The sequence below is a fragment of the Amphiprion ocellaris genome, chromosome 9 (assembly GCF_022539595.1).
Source record: "Amphiprion ocellaris isolate individual 3 ecotype Okinawa chromosome 9, ASM2253959v1, whole genome shotgun sequence".
In the NCBI taxonomy this organism is placed as follows: Eukaryota; Metazoa; Chordata; class Actinopteri; family Pomacentridae; genus Amphiprion; species Amphiprion ocellaris.
The window spans coordinates 282,515-304,024 of NC_072774.1; the positions used below are offsets into that span (position 1 = coordinate 282,515).

Genomic DNA, 21,510 nt, shown 5'->3' on the forward strand with positions numbered 1-21,510 from the left:
CCTGACCAGACACCTGAAGATCTAAACCTCACCAGACATCTGAAGATCTAAACCGCACCAGACCCCTGAAGATCTAAACCTCACCAGACACCTGAAGATCTAAACCTCACCAGACATCTGAAGACCTAAACCTCACCAGACCCCTGAAGATCTAAACCTCACCAGACACCTGAAGATGTAAACCTCACCAGACACCTGAAGATCTCAACCTCACCAGACACCTGAAGATCTAAACCTCACCAGACACCTGAAGATCTAATCCTCACCAGACACCTGAAGATCTAAACCTCACCAGACATCTGAAGATCTAAACCTCACCAGACATCTTCCGTCCACGCAGACGTCGTTGATGCTGATGTTGAAGCAGGTCGTTCCGTCTCGGACTCGTTCTGCCTGACGGACGTAGAATCGATAGCCGGCTGGTCTGCAGGTCAACTCACACTGTTTGTCCAAACCAACTGCAACAGAAACACAAAATACCGCAAATTAAAAACCAGAAAGCATAAAACTATGTTCCTCTGTCTAGTTTTATTGTTAACTGATGGATATTTGCACCTTTAGGTTAAAACATGAAAATAATGTAAAAGCCATTTTATTCTGTTGTCTGGTTCCTTTAAGAACCTGGTCTGGTTGACTCCATATAGAACCCAAACATCTGATTCTGAAACTGTAAATCTGTGAGATAAAGTTCAGGAAACGAGTGATCCCAATGAAAGAGCTGAGGTTTCAACTGAGACACCTGCAGTTTTATTCCTCCACATCCTGTCCAACGAACAAATATTTAGACTTCATGTCTTTAGGGTCTGAGTGGTGGAAGTTTGAAAGACGTCACACATGAAGAAACTTCTTTAAACTGGATGTTTTCACCAGGAAACAGCAGGAAAAACAGTGTGACACATAGAGAGGAGTGTTGGTTTGCTTATAAATCTGCTCTGAAGATGCAGCAGAGAAGCTAAACATCAGCTCCAACACATTAAACTGTTTATTCAGAGTTCAGCAGGAAACAGAGACTTCAGTCCAGAAATTCTGTGAAAGCTTTTAAAATATGTTGAAAGTTCTTCATCAATGTATAGAAATATGTCATCAGCATAGAAGGACATTTTATTATTATTATCATTACAGCAGGTTTCTGTTATCAAATATTGTAGATGTTTCTAAACATGAGATTGATCTTAGTGTCGATATTTATTTGCAGAAAAATGTTAAAAGTCAGTTTATCCAAATATACAGGTCTCAGAACTTGATTCATTCACATTCTAAATATGTAATGCTAAAGTAATCTAAAATATGTTCCTTGTATGATTTATTGGCTTTTTTAGTAAAGATTGTGTGTGTGTGTGTGTGTGGGGGGGGGGGGGGGGGGGGTTAGTATATGTACATATATGCATATATATATATATATATATATATATATATATATATATATATATATATATATATATATATATATATATATATATGCAAACATTTCAAACCTGCTGGTTAAATTAAAAAAATCATCAGAAACCATAATTTGAATTAAATGTTTGTTTTAATTGGTTTAATTAATTTTAATTTCTTCTTGGCCAACAGAATTCTTTCCTCTAACTCACTGAAACCTGGTGTTTTTCTGCAGGAATGGAGATTTTATTAAAAACTTTAAACAGTAGAAATAAAAATGTTGCTTTAAATCAGATCTTTGTTATTGATAACTAGTTTCTAATTGGTTTAATTGATGAATTTGAATAATGTTGCTGTGTTTTTATTTATTAATATAAATCTCTCACATATTTGGTTTTAACAGCTGTTTGTCATTTTCAGGCAACAGGTCCAATAAAAATTAACTAGAAATCAGAATTGTTTTATTCTTAATTGGTTGAATTGATTTAAATTAATCTGAATGTTGGTTTTTGGGTATAAATTCACAGTAATTTAAACAAATAAATCATAATGTCAGTGTGGATATCTCAGCCCCAGCATCTGACAGACGGAGGGAAGATTTAGGAAGAGGAGCAATGGAGGAGTTCCATCCATCATCCATCCATCATCCATCATCCATCATCCATCCATCCATCCATCAATCATCCATCAATCATCCATCCATCCATCCATCCATCCATCCATCCATCCATCCATCCATCCATCCATCCATCATCCATCCATCCATCCATCCATCCATCCATCCATCCATCCATCCATCCATCCGTCATACATCCATCAATCATCCATCCATCCAGCCATCTATCAATCAATCATCCATCATCCATCAATCATCCATCATACATCCATCCATCATCCATCATCCATCCATCAATCATCCATCCATCCATCACCCATCCATCAATCATCCATCCATCATCATCCATCCATCCATCATCCATCCATCCATCAATCATCCATCTGTCCATCCATCCGTCCATCCATCCATCCATCCATCCATCCATCCATCCATCCATCCATCATCCATCCATCCATCATCCATCAATCATCCATCCATTCATCCATCCATCATCCATTCATCATCCATCCATCCATCCATCAATCAATCATCCATCCATCCATCACCCATCCATCAATCATCCATCCATCCATCATCCATCCATCAATCATCCATCCATCCATCCATCATCCATCCATCCATCATACATACATCCATCAATCATCCATCCATCCATCATCCATCCATCAATCATCCATCCATCCATCCATCCATCATCCATCCATCCCTCCTTCCATCCCTCCATCCTGCTTCTCTCCATCTGTCTGTCATAGTTTTCTTTGAGAGATTAGACTGGAGACAGTGAAAGTGGGAGGACTGCTGTCGTCTCTGCAGCTTTTTATCCACCATTCTTCGTCCTCCTCGTTCTCCTCATCCCTCCTCCTGTCCTCCGTTTATTTCTGCTCTCTCAGCCTCGTCCCGTCCGGCTTGTCGGCTGTTTTGTGGTGAATCTGCTTCGGGCTGCAGCGTCTCTGAGCTCAGTGTTCAGACAGTGGAACATATGTCGTCTAAATATACTTCCCCCCTATCTCTCCATCTAAACAAACTGCAGCAGCAACAGGAAGGGAGAGGGGAGGACGGGGAGGACGGAGAGGACGGGGGAGGCTGGGGGACGATGGGGAAGATGGGGGAGGAAGAGGGGAGGCGGCTGGAGGCAAATATTCAAGTAAAACAACACCTGCACGTGCAGCAGTTCACGCCTAAACTCCTGCTGCAGAACACCAGAGGTTGGAGGAAATAAGAACAAAATCTGAGGTTCATAGGAGCCAAAAACAAGAAGGAGGAACAACTGATGGAGCCAAAAATTCAACACAAATACGACACCAACATGACAAAAACAACAGACAAGAGACACAAAATCATCCAAGTGAGACTCACAAGGGAACAAACAAGACACAAAACCACAAAAAACACAAAGGAGACACAAAATGATGCAGATGAGACCAAAGTGGCCCAGATAAGACAGAAAATGACAAAAATTCAACACAAATAAGACACCAACATGACAAAAACGCCACAAAAACAACAGAAAAGAGACACAAAATCATGCAAATGAGACTCACAAGGAAACAAACTAGATACAAAACAACAAAAACACAAATGAGACACAAAGTGACACAGATAAGACACAAAACTAAAAACATGACACAAACATGTGACAAAATAACAAAAAAATGATGTAAATGACCCCCCGTTGAATCGCCACCTTACCGCGGTGGAGTACTCCAGGCAGAGGGGGGAGGGGGCTGAAGAACCTTGATGCCCAAAGTGCCCTGTTGTCAAAGTTGCTTTTTTAAATTCTATTTAATTTTGTTTTTATTTGTAAGTGTGTGTGTGTGTGTGTGTGTGCGTGCGTGCGTGCGTGCGTGCGTGCGTGCGTGCGTGTGTGTAAAAGTCTCTGAGGACCAAAATAATAAATAAAACAAAACTAAAAATAATTCAGATCTACCGTCGGTCGGTCACGTGATCTACGTAGACGTCCCCCACTGCTCTGAGGGGTCCAGATGTTCCCTGTAGCTCTGCGCTAGCGCCGCTAGTCTAGAAACCGGAGACCCGAGGGAGGACATCAACAACTGATGGTCCTGATGGAGAGGAGGTTCTGCAGCGGGATTCGTTTATGTACGGTGTATTTTTGCAAGATGACTGATGAAGTGAGCATCCTGTGTGTGTGTGTCTGACTCTACACACACCTGTCATCAGTTCTAGCCGCTAGTTAACCACACAGCTGCTGAGAGGATAAAGTCTGCCAGGCTTCTTTTTGTTTCTGTATGTTTCTGTTGTCATGGGCAAAGTGCATCAGAGAGATGTATTATTTTACTGTCAGTGAGTTGCAGTGTGTTTCCTGTTTCTAGAGGCAATGAGACAGAGGTTATGTTATTTCACTGAAACTACGTACATGCATTTTCACACAATTTTGGACTACTGCAGTATAAATACAATAATAATTAGAAGAATTGGAATTGTGATTTTCTCAACCTCTCATTTAAAGATATCAGTACTTGTTTATAACATTTGTATAGATAGACAAATTAAATATAATATGCCTAAATATAAAATATAAAACTTTTAGAACCTTGCTGTCTTGTGCAAAGTGGATAGTCAAACTGAATAAAAGTACAAATACATTTAAATACATGATTCCTATATCATTTAATTGTTTTTAAACTTATTATTAGCACTACGAATAATAAAGGGCAGATTATGAATCAGCACCATGGAGCAAATCCGTGGCTCTACAGTACATGTCTGGAAAAGGTATGAAATTTAAAAGCAAGGACTCCAGGAAGAGTAGCCACAGTTAAACAGTCCAGTGTCTAATGGTGATGTAAATTCAGCTTCAAAATAATAATTTTTCTCAAATACACTACATTACAGGTCAGAGTTTGAACCAATGACCTTCTGATCAGCAGTCCTGAGACTTAGCCACTGCTGCACCTTGTATTATGAGGTATGTTTCTGTATGATGTTTCAAATTCTTGCTCCATGTGCCCCCTTTTAACTTTGAGCACCTGCCCCTCCAAAGGTCTCAGGTCTCTGCACAGCCCTGGAGGACTCTGAGTGTCTCTGTGATCCTGGGAGCTCTGTTGTCCAGGGTTTTGGCCCCTGGTAGGGTCTCCCAAGGCAGATTGGTCCTGGTGGATGGACCGGACAAAAAGCGATTCAGAAAACCCTGATGACAGCACAAAAAAGTGAAGCTGCTACCTCGCCCAGGTTAGAGATACCGGGACCTTCCCCTGGAGCCAGGTCTGAGGGGGGGGAGGGCTCACAAAAGCGTCTCTGGTGGCCGAGTCTTGGGGCCCCATGGGGCTCAGACGGGCACAGCCTGAAGAAGTGACACGGGGCCACCGCCCAGTAGGCCCACCACCTGCGGGGCAGGAAGTCGGGTCAGGTGCAATGCCCACCAGGTAGTAGGCAGGAGCAGGTGCCTGGATGCGCTAGCCTTGGGGATGTGGAACGTCACCTCACTGGGGGGAAGGAACCTGAGCTGGTGGGGAGGAGGAGTGATACCAGCTAGATATAGATGGGCTCACCTCCACACACAGCAAGGGTTCTGGAACCGGAATCCTGGAGAGGGTTAGACTCTCTCCTTTTCCAGAGTTCGCCAGGGTGAGAGGCACTGGGGAGGGTGTGGGGATTCTCAGGAACCCCTGGCTGAGCACCACTTTGTTGGAGTTCTCCCTGGAGAACCAGAGGGTCGCTTCTCTGAGGATAAACTCTGACTGTTGTCTGTTCTTATGCACCAAACAGCAGTTCAGAGTATTCAGCCTTCTTGGAGTCTCTGGGAGGTTCCTGGAAGGGGGACCACCTGGGAACTCCATCGTTCTCCTGGGGAACTTCAACGCTCACGTGGACAACGATGGAGAAACCTGGAGGAGGTGATTGGGAGGAGCAGCCTGATCTGAACCAGACTAGTGCTTTGTTATTGGACTTCTGTGCTGGTCATAGATTGTCTATAACAAACACCATGTTGGAGCATCAGGTTCTCTTAAGTGTTCCTGGTACCAGAGCACCTTAGGCCAAAGGTCGATGATCATCTTCATAGTCTTATCATCAGACCTGCAGCCGGATGTCTCGGACACTCGGGTGAAGAGAGGAGCAGAGCTGTGAACTGATCACCACCTGGTGGTGAGTTGGATCCGATGGAAGACTGCTGGACAGACCTGGTAAACCCAAACATGTAGTGAGGGTGAACTGGGAACATCTGGAGGAGAACCCTGTCAATGGGGTTTTCAGCTCCCATCTCCAGAGGACTTTCTCCTGCATCCTGGGGGAGGTTGGGGACATGGAATCTGAGTGGTCCATGTTCAAAGCCTCTATTGCTGAAGCAGCTGTTAGGAGCTGTGGCCTGAAGGTCACTGGTGTCTGTCTTGATGGCAATCCAAAAACCTGCTGGTGTCCACCAGCAGGGAGGGAAGCCGTCAGGCTGGAAAAGGAGGCTTTTCTGGCCTGCTTGGCTCGGGAGTCTCCTGAAGCAGCTGATGGGTACCGGTTGGCCAAAAGGCCTAAAACTCAGGTGTGGGAGGAATTCGGGGAGGCTATGGAGAAGGACTTTTAGTTGGTCTCAAGGAAGTTCTGTGATGGATGGATGCATGATGGATGGATGATGAATGGCTGCATGATGGATGGATGATGGATGGCTGCATGATGGATGGATGATGGATGGATGAATGGATAGATGGATGATGATGGATGGATGGATGCATGATGGATCGATGGATGGATGGATGATGATGGATGGATGGATGCATGATGGATGGATGGATGATGGATGGATGCATTATGGATGGATGGTGCAAACGAGGCACAAAGTGACAAATAAGATGCAAAACAACAAGAAGTGAGTCAACACGACCAAAACGAGACACAAAAAGATGCAAATGAAACCAAAGAGTCACAGAAAAGATAGAAAACAACAAAAATTCAACACTAACACAAACTAAACGCATTTGGAATTACTCAAAACTTGTCAAAAATGATCCTGAAAGCAAAATCAAAGCTACTCTTTGAATAAAAGATCTTTTTTCTTTAACTATTCATCCAAATCACATCATTTATTAGAGCCAGAAATAATAAAAACAGAAAAAATTATCAGATTTTCTACTTTGAACAGTTTTGAACTAATCATGTGTGGAAATTTAATTAAGCCAGAACTTAAAGTTGTGATATTTCATCCGAATCATGTTATTCAACATGTCTCATTTAAAAATCTGCCAAAAAAGTAACTGTTTGCCCCAAACATGTTCTACAAAAACAAAAAAATCTCGTGTTCATTGGAGAAACCAAAAAGTCACGACTGACTCAGCTGTGACTGGCACTGGCATGACAAATACTCTGAGAGTTTCCAGGAACTGCAGGCAGTTTTTCCTCAGAGATACTGAGAGGAAAACCAAATAAAAGCAGCAGAAACAGAGAACGGAGGAGCAGGTAGTTGGAGGTCCATCCAGCATGGAGAAACATCTACTGATGATGGAGAAACATCTACTGATGATGGAGAAACATCTACTGATGATGGAGAAACATCTACTGATGATGGAGAAACATCTACTGATGATGGTGGAACATCTAGTAATGATGGTGCAACATCTACTAATGATGAGTCCGGAAAGGAAACATGGAGGTAGTTGGTGATTTTAACGAAATATCCTGATTTAAAGCACAGATTTGGTTAATTTCTGTCTGAACCAAATGTCACACATGATGCATTCAAAGACCAGCTGAAATTAGAAAATAAGGACATTTTTCTTCTGTTATTCCAGTTTCAAGCTGACACATTTTGGTCATTTTGGAGACTTTTTAAAGGAAAAACAGGCCTTTAAAAGTTACAGTGGAGTTGAGCCTCCTGTCTGTTCCAGCTAGAAACATCTGTGGACTCTTTGAGAACAAGTAGAACATGTTGATTCCAGGTTTTTGTAGTTTTTGTCAGAAATAACCAAAGAATATTTCTTTATTTCTGAGTTTTCTCTCCTTCAGTTTGTTTCCAGGACTTTATGTTGAACAGCTGGAGGTTAAAGGAGTTTAAAGGGTTAAAATGAGCTTCAGTCTGTAAAATCTGGTTTGTGTTGGACGCTTGGTGTATTGTAGTACTGTAGTATTGTAGTACTGTGTGTACTGTAGTATTGTAGTACTGTGTGTACTGTAGTATTGTAGTACTGTGTGTACTGTAGCATTGTAGTACTGTGTGTACTGTAGCATTGTAGTACTGTGTGTACTGTAGCATTGTAGTACTGTGTGTACTGTAGTATTGTAGTACTGTGTGTACTGTAGCATTGTAGTACTGTGTGTACTGTAGCATTGTAGTACTGTGTGTACTGTGTGTACTGTGTGTACTGAGTGTACTGTAGTACTGTGTGTATTGCAGTACTGTAGTACTGAGTGTACTGTAGTACTGTGTGTATTGTAGTACTGAGTGTACTGTAGTACTGTGTATTGTAGTACTGTAGTACTGTGTGTACTGTGTGTACTGTAGTACTGTAGTACTTTGTGTACTGTATTGTAGTACTGTAGTACTGTGTGTACTGTGTGTATTGCAGTACTGTAGTACTGAGTGTACTGTAGTATTGTGTGTACTGTGTGTATTGCAGTACTGTAGTACTGAGTGTACTGTAGTACTGTGTGTACTGTAGTACTGTGTGTACTGTGTGTACTGTGTGTATTGTAGTACTGTAGTACTGAGTGTACTGAGTGTACTGTAGTACTGAGTGTACTGTAGTACTGTAGTACTGTCTGTACTGTAGTACTGTGTGTACTGTAGTAATGTAGTACCGTGTGTACTGAGTGTACTGTAGTACTGTAGTACTGTGTGTACTGTAGTACTGTGTGTACTGAGTGTACTGTCGTACTGTGTGTACTGTAGTACTGTGTGTACTGAGTGTACTGTCGTACTGTGTGTACTGAGTGTACTTTCGTACTGTGTGTACTGTAGTACTGTGTGTACTGAGTGTACTGTCGTACTGTGTGTACTGAGTGTACTTTCGTACTGTGTGTACTGTAGTACTGTGTGTACTGAGTGTACTGTCGTACTGTGTGTACTGAGTGTACTTTCGTACTGTGTGTACTGTAGTACTGTGTGTACTGAGTGTACTGTCGTACTGTGTGTACTGAGTGTACTTTCGTACTGTGTGTACTGTAGTACTGTGTGTACTGAGTGTACTGTCGTACTGTGTGTACTGTAGTACTGTGTGTACTGAGTGTACTGGTACTGCAGTACTGTGGTGTTTCTGTCGTAGAACAGAGAACATACGAACACATTCCTCCTAAATGCAGCTGATATCATCCTCCAGCTGCTTTCCCTCCCAGTCTGGAGTATTCTCTCCCTGCTGGGAACAAAGAGGAATGATCGCCATGGCGACAGAAAGGCATCACCTCCATCCTGAATCTATCTCAGCCACCAGGAATCTGCTGCTGCAGGGAGGAGAAGCTGGCAGCAGACGGAGGAGATGTTGGACGAAGCAATGGAAAAAGAAGAAAAAGAAGGAGGAGGGAAAATAAAAGGCTTTTCCTCTCAGCTCCTCCCTGGATACTGCAGCGAGCCGAGGATTCCTGACGACGCTCCGACCAGAAACACCCAGAGTCAGTTTAATGATTCACCGTTTAACATCCAGAGGAGACGTTTAGCTCACTGTAGATCATTTTAACTCACTATAGATCATTTTAACTCACTGTAGATCATTGTAACTCACTGTAGGTTCATTTTAACTCACTGTAGGTTCATTTTAACTCAATATAATAATGGATAAGATTTATATAGCGCTTTTCAAGGCACTCAAAGCGCTTCACAATGAATCCATTATTCATTCACTCACACATTCTCACTCAGTGGTGGTAAACTACATTTGTAGCCACAGCTGCCCTGGGGCAGATTGACGGAAGCGTGGCTGACAATCTGCGCCTACGGCCCCTCCGACCACCACCAACATTCACACGCATTCATACTCCAGTGTGAGTAGCAGCACTGGAGGCCAGGTGGGTAAAGTGTCTTGCCCAAGGACACAACAGCACATGACTAGGACAGAGAGGGAATCGAAACGCCGACCCTTCGGTCATTGGACGACCTGCTCTACCACCTGAGCCACAGCCGCCCACTATGGATCATTTTAACTCACTTCAACTCTAGCGTGTAGCGTGTTAACTCTAGCGTGTAGCGTGTTAACTCTAGCGTGTTGCGTGTTAACTCAGTCCTCACCCTCGGTAAAAGGCTCCCAGTTGTAGAGGCGACCCATGAACTCCTGGGTGTTGAAAGCTGCACACTGCTCGGCTCTGGAGTCCAGAGAAGATCCTGAACACACCTGGAGACACAAACAGGAAGTTAGAAAGAGAGGTGGAGGGTGGAGGAGAAATATCAAATGAAGCGTTAACATGAGACAGAAGCACAAACACACACTTCTACACAAATACACACTTCATACAAACACACACTTCTCCGCAAACACACACTTCTCCACACACACACACACACACACACACACACACACACACACACACACACACACACACACACACACACACACACACACACACACACACACACACACACACACACTCTGGTCCAGGCTACATTCTGGGCAGCAACAGATGGAAATAATAGATTCTCTGGAAGCAGCAGCTCACATAAATCCACCGTGGCAATCAGTGCACGACTACAGAACGGCTGTGTGTGCACGTGTACGAGTGTGTGTGCACGTGTACGAGTGTGTGTGCACGTGTACGAGTGTGTGTTGTGCTCATGAGTCTGTATGGAGTCGTTTTAAGAGGACCACAGCTGGAACATCAGGCAGACCAGAAACCTGCAGCTTTAGAGGAAAAACAGGACTAAAACTGCAAGAAATATGAAAAATCAGGAGAAATGTGTGCATCTGAATGGTTTCTATTATTTCTACCCCTTTTATCATCTCACAGCCTCAGATTCCTCCTGGGGTTAGAAGACAAATGATCCAGGAAAAGTCTCAGATTTTTAGTTAAATGACCGGAAGCTGGGCCACTCAGAGTTTCATGTTTGCTAAAAGAAGCTCAGAATTTTTTGATTTTTACAGAATTTACTTCATGCAAACTGTTGATCTCTGACTAGTTTTTAAATGCAATACAGAATAAAGAGCTTCTGAGAAGAATCAAGACTTTAAGCTGAGATCTGATGAAAGTTTCAGATGGATCAGTCACAGATCCAAAAATTCATCCAAGCAAAAGTCTCAGATTTTTTGTTGAATGTCTGTAAGTTGGAGCCAAACCATTCATAGTTTCATGTTTGCTAAAAGGAGCTCAGAATTTTTTATTTTTTACAGAATTTACCTGATGCACACAGTTGATTTTTGTTAAATTTTAAAATAGCAGCATGAAGTGCTTTCAATAAAATATCCAGATTTCAGCTGAGATTTGGCAGATTTATGTGAAAAAGAACATCACAGATGAGTAGTTTGACAAATAAAACACCTAAATGACACCAATTATGCAGGAAAAGTCTCAGATTTTTAGTTAAATGACTGGAAGCTGCAGCTGAGCCACTCAGAGTTTCATGTTTACTAAAAGGAGATCAGAATATTTTGGTTTTTGCAGAGCGTAGTTCATGCAGACTGTTTATTTCTGATCCATTTTTAAATGCTGTTTTTATAAAATATCATAGATTTAAACTGAGTTTCTGAGCAAACAGCACTTTTTTGGCCTTTTGTGTCCTATTTCCATCATTATCAATCCTCATTTGTGTGGTTTTATCTGATTTTGTGCCATTTTTTATTTTTATTTGTCATTTTGGGACAATCTTTATTATTGTTGAATATTTTGTTCATTTCATGGCATCACTGCTCTTTTACACTATTTCTTATTTCTGACTCCAGAAAGCTTCAGATTGGACAGTTTTAAAAGCTAAAAACAGTGGAGCGTGGCCTCATTTTTACAGTTGAATGTATGAGAGTTGAGTACAGACGTCGTTTTTCTGGCCGGCAGAAAGAATGCAGGATTAAGGAAGTTCCGCAGCAGATTTAGTTCAGAACCGGAGACTGCATTCGTCTTTCTGTTGGTCAGAAGCTGGAGAACTTTCATTAGGTTGATGTCAAAGCTCATCTTTGTTCTTCAGAACTTGAGTCTCCAGCTTTTAAAGTTCCTCAAACATTTTCACTGACGTCTGGATTTTGTTCCTTTTAACATGAACCCTTCCAGCCTCCTCAGCTCTTCTAAAGTTCCACAAACATTCGGTATTTTATTCCCTTTTCCAGAGGATTCCCAGTTTTTCCCAGCCTCCTCCGGATTGTCCCTGTGATCTCAGGTTTCTGAGCCGCTCTAATCCCTGTCAGCTCTGCAATCTTCTTGTCTTTCGCTGCTTTGATTCGTTCCTGCTCTCCTTTTGTTTTGGTCTCCGTCGTTCCAGCTGTCACCAAACATCTGGAACGTTCCCCAACGTCAGGTCCAAGGTTCCCACGAGAACCAAAGTGGAGCTAAAAGGAGTCTTTGAAGGACCAGGATCTTCTGAGGAGGACGTCGCTGTTTCTGCTCTGAAGTGTGAAACTTTCTGTCCTCGGCTCGGTTTCTTTTAGGAGCTTTGAATGTTTGCACAAATCCCACCAGATGTTTGAAACGTGATCAGAGATGGTTGGAGATGTTTCCGCTGAACACTAAACCAGATTCAATGTAAAGCCAGCTTGTCTCTGTGTGTGGAGAGGAATATTAATAGATTTCATCGGGAACAAAACAAATCTGGAATTTTTTTAAAAAAGTCCTTTTGCAATCCTAATATATAAAATAATTCTTTCTTCAAATAATCATAACTACCGGTAAAATAAAGACATTTTAGCTGATTTAAAAACTGTTTGATAATCTTATTTTATGGCCAAACACTGAAAAAACTAATTACTATTTATTAAAAGATAAAATACAATAAATAAATAAATAAATATTTTTAAAGAAGAATCCAGTTTTTCTGTTTAGCTAACAAATCATTTTAGACCTTTTACTGTGACTTTACGAGAATTTTTTTTTATTTCATGAAATAGAATGTAAATCTGTAAATCTGTAAAAAAAAAACATTTAAAAATATATTTTACCATTTTTATATTCAATCCATAAAATATATAATTTTCCTTTTAAATAACAGCACACACTTGGTAAAATAACGACATGTTTAGCTGATTTAAATGTAATAAAATGATAAAAAAAAAACTAAAATAATTTATGCATGTAAACTGTAAAAAAAAAAAGGGGGGGGAATTTTTACAAATTTTTTTCCAATGTTTGACTGCAAAATTACCAATATTTTATTATATTTAATTTAGCTAAATATTTATATATTTTACTGAGATTTGTTTTTATTTGAAATAAAAATAAAAATATTGAGGACAGAAAAATGGTGAAGCATTTATTTAATTTTTGTTTTACAGATTTTCTAAATTCTAATAATTAGTAAAATCACAGAAAAAAATTTTTGATTTAACTGTAAAAATCAACTGAAACTGTAAATTTTTTATTTATATATATATATATATATATATATATATATATATATATATATATATATATATATGTGTGTGTACAAATGACACTTGACTGCAGATTTCCTTGTACATCCTATTCATTGAATGGCCAGTTGAAAATGGCTTTTTAAAAGTTGAATGTTAAAATGAAATAAAAAAAATATTTGAACAAGCACATCTGAAAATGCAGTCAGCATTTATTCATACATGGAATGTAGCTATTAGCTTAATGCTATCAATAGTTTACTCATGTTAGCGACACTGAGTTGGCACCGGGTCTAATTAACTGAAGCTACCAATATGCTACGTAGTGTTAGCTGGACATCAATATTTAGAGAATGTCTGTTTAACTTAAATCTGTGGATGTTCTCAGTCATCCAGGTCATGATAAGTCTCAAGCAAGCATAAGTTATGGCAACTGGACTAACCTCGTGTGAGTCGAAAACGTTTCACCTCTCATCCAAGAGGCTTCTTCAGTTCTGAAAGCCTGGTGGGGAGTACCAGATATTTATCCACCAGGAGGGTGGTGGCAAAAACAAGTGGACAAAGACCCGAAACCAACAGACTCGTTAGGTGTTAATGTGAGTCGTTAGCCTTTGATGGGCGGTCGTTACCCCTCCCAGCCCTCTAGGAGGGTGGTTGGGGGTCACCTGACTGCAGGTGGGACAGATGGCTGCACCTCCTTGGGAGGGCTCTAAGAACGGCGTTGTAAGTGGGAGACAAGTGGTGTCTGAGGCCCCCTCCTCTGTTCAAAGATGGCCGTTCTAGTTTGACATGAATGGCTTCTTTTACCCCTCTCTCAAACCATCTGTCCTCTCTGGCTAGAATGCGCACCTTGTGGTCATCAAAGGAGTGCCCCTTCTCCTTGAGGTGGAGGTGGACTGCTGAGTCCTGGCCTGTGGTCGTGGCCCTCCTGTGTTGTGCCATGCGCTTGTGTAATGGCTGCTTAGTCTCTCCAAAGTACAGGTCAGAGCATTCCTCATTGCACTGCACTGCGTACACCACATTGCTCTGTTTCTCCCTTGGAATTTTGTCCTTGGGATGGACCAGCTTTTGCCTCAGAGTGTTGCTGGGCTTGAAGTGTACTGGGATCTGGTGGGTGTTAAAGATCCTCCTGAGTTTCTCTGAAATTCCTGCCACATAGGGGATGTTTAACTTGTGGACTCTATTATGAGTTGTTTTAAGCTAATAACTTTTCTCTGCTAAGTCGCTGCTCTGACTCTCTGACCTGGAGCCTGGATGCTGGACGTGACGTCACTTTGAAGGCGACTATTAACGTCGTATTAACCCGTAGACTATACAGTCTATGTATTAACCCGACGTATCAGAGAGTAGATACTGAGCAAGATAGTTATCTGTAGTTTACCTTAGGACTCAGTAGAACCTGACACAGTGCAGAACTCTGCTGTGAAGGTGGAGACATGGTGGTGGAGGGTTAGCGACAGTAACAAAAAAAGAAATTTGAAGGAGCTGCAGCTCGGATGTAGGAATGACGGGCCACCGCTCCTAAATGAATGTAGGGGAAACACTGTGTATATACTGTATATATATAATTTAATTCTTTTGCCATATTTAACCATAAATTACTTTAGTTAGAATCACTTTGCTGCATTTAAACCAGCTAAAAATGTCGTTATTTTACTGGTGTTTGTTCTTGTTTGTTATAGACTGAAAATAGATAAATTTTTTTTAATGTTATTTTACAGATTTTCTATTTCACAAAATAAAAAATAGTAAAATCTAGAAAAATCACAGTAAAAGGTATAAAATTAAATGTTAGCTGAACAGAAAAACTGGATTTTTCTTTAAATATTTTAACTAAATATTAATTAGTTTTTTTTCAACATTCGACCATAAAATGACATGGTTTTTAAATCATCTGGAAATGTCGTTATTTTACTGGTAGATATTATTATTTGAAGAAAAACTGATTTCATACATTAAGGATTGGAAAACCACTTTTTTTTTTTTTTTTTTTAATTCCAGATTTGTTTTCTTCCAGATAAAGTCTTTTAATATCACAATAATATTCATCTACCTGTTGACTGTAAATAAATATAAATAAATAACGTCCACGTCAAAAATCCGACTTTGATCTTTTCCAGTGTGAATAAAAATACCATTATTTTATGGATATTTTATTGATTTGAATAAAAACTATGAACACTGTAGTACACGACAAACTACTGAATATTTCTCATTTTCTTTTTGATAAATTATAGATTTCTTTTGTTAGATTACAGAAAATATTCAGTAAAATGTGTGGATATAAATCCAGACTTTTTACAGCTTTTTTTTTTGCACAGGTTTTCTTTTTCCACATTTAGTTCTGTACAGCGTTGCAGATAAAGAGGCTCCAGAAAAGACAGAAAATGGAAGTTAAAGACGCGTAAAGGAAGAATATGAAGTAAAAATGAAGGTTGAAGGTGTAAAAATGGACTGAAGGAGGATCTGAGAGTTCTTCCTCTCGTAGGACTAAAAAAGAATATTCTGGGGGTCTACAGGTTTTTAAATGAGTTAAACATTAAATCAGTAACAGGGAGGAGGTTCACTTTAACAGCAGATAAATACTATGGATAACAGGTTTATTATCACCTCCTGCCTACTTTCTCTCTCTTTAATTTCAGATTTCACTACAGAAGAAAGATTGAATCAACATACAGGAGCACAACTTTGCTCCAAGTTTATGAAATACAAGAAAGAATACAGGAAAATGGCAGAAAAAAGGTCGAAAAATGGTAGAAAAGTGGCAGAATAAAGCAGAAAAAGGGCACTTTCCATCCAGCTACAGTTTGACTCTGACTACATCTTCTCTTGTTCTGCATCTTTCATTTTTCTTCATTTTCTTTTGTTTTCTGTGGGGTTTTCTTTGTCAGATCTGTCGTTTCAGTTGTCGTGTTTAATGAGCTGATGTTTGTTTGGTTGAACTTGTGTCGTTTTAAACATTCTTCATGTATAAAACTGAAGTCAGGCTCTAACCTTGCTTCCATGAGCAGCAAAGAACGAAGCAAAAACTACTGAAAAAGGTGAAGTTCAGAGTGACTCAGTGACCAGAAAATAGAAGAAAGAGCAGAAAGAAAAGCAGCTGGAGGAAGAGTTTGAAATCTTTCAGAGGATCTGCAGGTAGAACGGTCTGACTGCACTAAAATCACTGTTTTAGAGCATTTAAAGCAGCTTAAAATATAATTATATGACAGATTTCTGCTGTTTGCTAACTAATTGTACAGTTTTTGGGACATGTGGTCTTATAAGAACGATGGAAATAACGAGTAAAACAGCAGCAGAGAGAAAGGAAAGCTGCTGGAAAAGTCGAAAAAATGAAGGAAGTTCTCCTCAGTCTGGTAGAACTTTGCAGAATGGTCTGACTGCACAGCATTAGTTCTTTAATCCTCGTGTCGTCCTGTGGGTCAAATTAACCGTTTTAAAGTCTGAAAATGTGGGAAAAAATATATTTTCACACTGAAACTTCTGATGTCCACATTTTCAATATTTTGGGAAATCTCTGAACATTTTTTGGTGGAAAAAAAGAAAAATTAAAAAATCAACCAAAATCCAGCAAATTTTGCTGGATTTTGGTTGATTTTTTTGTGAATGTTAAAGAAAATATTAGAAGTTTTACTGATATATATGGAATCACTTTAGATATTTTTAGGATTTTTTTGGAAGATTTTTAAACATTTTTTGAAAATATTTACGAGAATTTTCTTGCCAAATTTGTTTGTTTTTTTAAATAAATCTTTTAAGGTAAACTTTTAAGGAATTATTCGAATTTTCTTCCTGAAAGTTTTGCAAATTTTCAGAAATTTGGGGAATATCTTTGCTGAATTTATGGATTTTTTTCAGACAAGGAAACAATATTTTTTGGTGCCTGTAAATGAAGACAACAGGAGGGTTAAAAACGCAGCTTTACTCGATTCAAACCAGCTAAAACATCTTTATATTACAGTTATCTGCTGGTTTTAACTCATTTTACAGTTTTTGAAAGAAAATTCAGACTTTCTGACAATAATCTGGTGGTCGAGCAGCTCAGCGTTCAGCTAAAAACAGAAATAATAAGGGAAAGATGTAAAACTGCTGCTGATTCAGAAGGAAGTTTGTTCAGCAGCTCCTGAAGAAAAACCAACCAGGAGGGTTTTCATCTGATCTCCTGATCTTCTGTCCACGTCGTTCCTCCACTAACATGTTCATGTAAACACGTCCAGCTCACGTGATCAACATTCTCCACATTATCTCGTGACCGAGGTCGAGCGTCGCCGTTTAGCGACGCTTTGAGCTTTTAGCCTCGACCTCCAGGAAACGATGCTCATCCATCAAAGGAGGAGGAAATACGTGGATCTGAGCTTTTAGCAGCAGAAAACTGAGAAACTAGAGGAATATCTGAGCTTTTAGCAGCAGAAAACTAACTCTGAAACCACAGAACCAATAAAGAAAAGCAGAACTTTGCTCCAAGGTTCTGAAAGGACAACATTTCCATCTCAGCTCTATAAACACACAGCAGATTTCCTCTTATTTACTTTATTTTATGGACCTTTCACAGAAAATCCAGAGAAAGACGGTAAAGAACTGAGATGTGGGAAAAGATTCGACCAGCTGAGAATCAAACCATGAATTCACTTCAGCATTTGCACCAAACTAATATTATTACTATTAGAAGACTGGATCACAGCGACACGTCAGAACAATAATTAAAGAAGTTAGAACTGCTGCTAAGTTAAACACAAAAAAGGCTAAAAAAAAAAAAAAAAAAAAAGTCAGAAAAAGACAGAAAAATAGCAGAAAAAATAGAAAAATAGCAGAAAAAGAGAAAAAAGGCAGAAAAAAAATTGCAGAAGAATAGAAAGACGCCAAAAAAAACAGCAGAGAAAGCCACAAAAAATGTCAGTTAAAGGTCAGAAAAAAGGCAACAAAAAAGAAAAAGTAAAAACTGAATCTGTTCTACTGTTTGCAGAAAAGATTGAAGTTTAACAAAACTTGAAGTTTAATAAACTCAAAGCGTCAGAAAATGTGAATAACTAAAGAAGTTCTTTCTGCTGTTAAATACAATAAAATAAATGAAGGTTTCAGGACCTGCATGCGATTCAGTGAAGCTCTGGAGGGGTCTAATTCCTGGATGGGTCTAACTCCTGCATGGGTCTAATTCCTGGATGGGTCGCACAGAAATGACCCTTCTTCATGCTAAGCTAAGCTAAGCTAAGCTAACAGACTCTAACCCGATGTTTTTTCCTTAAATCAGGACAGAAATGCAGCCAAACGTTGGAATCAGCTGGAAATGTCCTGATTTTATGAGAGTTTTTACTTTATTTTATTTCTTTTAATGATTCGTCTTCCTCTTTAGCACCAGGTTAGTTTAAATTCTGATCATTTTATGAGTTTCTGCTTTTATTTTGCTGCTTGGTTTCTTTAAGTACAGAAGAAAAACGTGAGGGTTCAGGAGAATCAAAGCAAACAGGAGCCGGTTTAAAGGGATGCAGCAACAGCAGCTCCTGGTTTAGAGCAAATAGAAGCCCAGAGAGAAACACCTGGAAACATCTGGAAACACCTGGAAACATCTGGAGCTGGTGGAGTCAGAAAAACAGCTAACAGACTGACGGGAGATCAGCTGGAAGCTCTGGTAGCTCTGCTAGCTCTGGTAGCTCTGTTAGCTCTGGTAGCGCTGGTAGATCTGGTAGCTCTGTTAGCTCTGCTAGCTCTGGTAACGCTGGTAGCTCTGGTAGCGCTGGTAGCTCTGGTAGCGCTGCTAGCTCTGTTAGCCCTGGTAGCTCTGTTAGCTCTGGTAGCTCTGCTAGCTCTGGTAGCTCTGTTAGCTCTGGTAGCGCTGGTAGATCTGGTAGCTCTGTTAGCTCTGCTAGCTCTGGTAACACTGGTAGCTCTGGTAGCGCTGGTAGCTCTGGTAGCGCTGCTAGCTCTGTTAGCCCTGGTAGCTCTGTTAGCTCTGTTAGCTCTGGTAGCTCTGTTAGCTCTGCTAGCTCTGGTAGCGCTGGTAGCTCTGGTAGCGCTGGTAGCTCTGGTAGCGCTGCTAGCTCTGTTAGCCCTGGTAGCTCTGTTAGCTCTGCTAGCTCTGGTAGCTCTGCTAGCTCTGGTAGCGCTGGTAGCTCTGGTAGCTGTGTTAGCTCTGTTAGCTCTGTTAGCTCTGCTAGCTCTGGTAGCTCTGCTAGCTCTGCTAGCTCTGGTAGCGCTGGTAGCTCTGGTAGCCCTGGTAGCTCTGTTAGCTCTGATAGCTCTGCTAGCTCTGGTAGCGCTGGTAGCTCTGGTAGCGCTGGTAGCTCTGTTAGCTCTGGTAGCTCTGTTAGCTCTGCTAGCTCTGGTAGCGCTGGTAGCTCTGGTAGCGCTGGTAGGTCTGGTAGCGCTGGTACCTCTGCTAGCTCTGGTAGCTCTGTTAGCTCTGTTAGCTCTGCTACCTCTGGTAGCTCTGTTAGCTCTGGTAGCGCTGGTAGCTCTGTTAGCTCTGGTAGCGCTGGTAGCTCTGTTAGCTCTGGTAGCTTTGCTAGCTCTGGTAGCTCTATTAGCTCTGCTAGCTCTGGTAGCTCTGCTAGCTCTGGTAGCTCAGGTAGCTCTGGTAGCTTTGCTAGCTCTGGTAGCTCTATTAGCTCTGCTAGCTCTGTTAGCTCTGCTAGCTCTGGTAGCTCAGGTAGCTCTGGTAGCTTTGCTAGCTCTGGTAGCTGTGTTAGCTCTGGTAGCTCAGGTAGCTCTGGTAGCTTTGCTAGCTCTGGTAGCTGTGTTAGCTCTGCTAGCTCTGGTAGCTCTGCTAGCTCTGTTAGCTCTGTTAGCTCTGCTAGCTCTGGTAGCTCTGTTAGCTCTGGTAGCTTTGCTAGCTCTGCTACCTCTGGTAGCTCTGTTAGCTCTGGTAGCTCTGCTAGCTCTGGTAGCTCTGTTAGCTCTGGTAGAACTGGTAGCTCTGCTAGCTCTGTTAGCTCTGCTAGCTCTGCTAGCTCTGTTAGCTCTGCTAGCTCTGTTAGCTCTGGTAGCTCTGCTAGCTCTGGTAGCTCTGCTAGCTCTGTTAGGTCTGCTAGCTCTGTTAGCTCTGTTAGCTCTGCTAGCTCTGGTAGCTCTGTTAGCTCTGGTAGCTTTGCTAGCTCTGCTACCACTGGTAGCTCTGTTAGCTCTGGTAGCTCTGCTAGCTCTGTTAGGTCTGCTAGCTCTGGTAGCTCTGTTAGCTTATTGTCTGCTATTTTCTGGCTTTTTATGATTTTTTTGCCACTTTGCCATTTTTTGGGCTTTTTTTCTGGCTACTTTTTTCTATTTTTCTGACTTTTTTGTTGCCATTTTCTGCCATTTTTTGGCATTTTATTAAAAAAAACTGAAAAATTGTAGACAAAAAGCCAGAAAAATAGCAGAAAGTAGTTAGAAAAAGGCAGAAAAAAGCCAGACAAATGGCAGAAAAAAAAGAAAAAAGGCAAAAAAGTCAGGAAAAAGGCAGAAAAGCTGCAGTAATTGTAAAGCAGAGATGAAACCAGAGGGTTTCTGCCGTCATCTGGACCAAAGCTTCCCTGGAGTCGGATCTTTTCAGGTCATTCAGACCCTGATGCTGCTTCTCGCTGTTAGAGACTCACATAAATATTTACTCAGACAGAAACTCCTCCTTCCTCCACAAACACTGCTCTCTTTCACTGCCCTTAATGATGTCACTTCCTTTAGCACACTCCTTCATTCCTTCACCTCCTTCTTTCCTCTCCTCCTCCAGCACAGAAAACACGCTTCCAAACACGCCTGACACATAATGGAACTAAAGCACAAACACACATGTTGGAGTCGGAGCAAGTCCACACGAAGCCTGACGTCTCTAAAAGAACAGAAAATCTGGTGGAGACCTCCTCCTCCTCCTCCTCCTCTTCCAGAAGAACAGAAAGCCTTCAGCATTCTGGTGTCAGAGGATAAATCTCTGCCCAGAATGAGTCGTCCTCACAGAGCTGCTATTAGCTGCTGAATCTGTTCCAACACGACCACCACAAAAAAACAGCTGCTCTGATTCCATCACAGGCAGAAACTGCTCAGGAAAGACTCGAGGAACACGACAAAGAGCCCAAAGACGCATCCACTCAGCCTCCAAACTCCACAGAAACCAATCTGATCGAACTTTTA

General features: G+C 40.9%; 1 protein-coding gene across 1 annotated transcript in view; it reads right to left on the reverse strand.

Moving 5' to 3' along the window:
* Nucleotides 1-21,510, reverse strand: part of adamtsl4 (ADAMTS-like 4) — a 78,840-nt gene that overhangs the window by 43,428 nt on the left and 13,902 nt on the right. Inside the window, exons 5-6 of the mRNA XM_055013544.1 lie at nt 10,161-10,263; nt 319-458 (exon numbers count right to left, since the gene is read on the reverse strand). Of these exons, the coding sequence (XP_054869519.1) occupies nt 319-458; nt 10,161-10,263 (243 nt within the window). The remainder of the gene's footprint in view (nt 1-318; nt 459-10,160; nt 10,264-21,510) is intronic.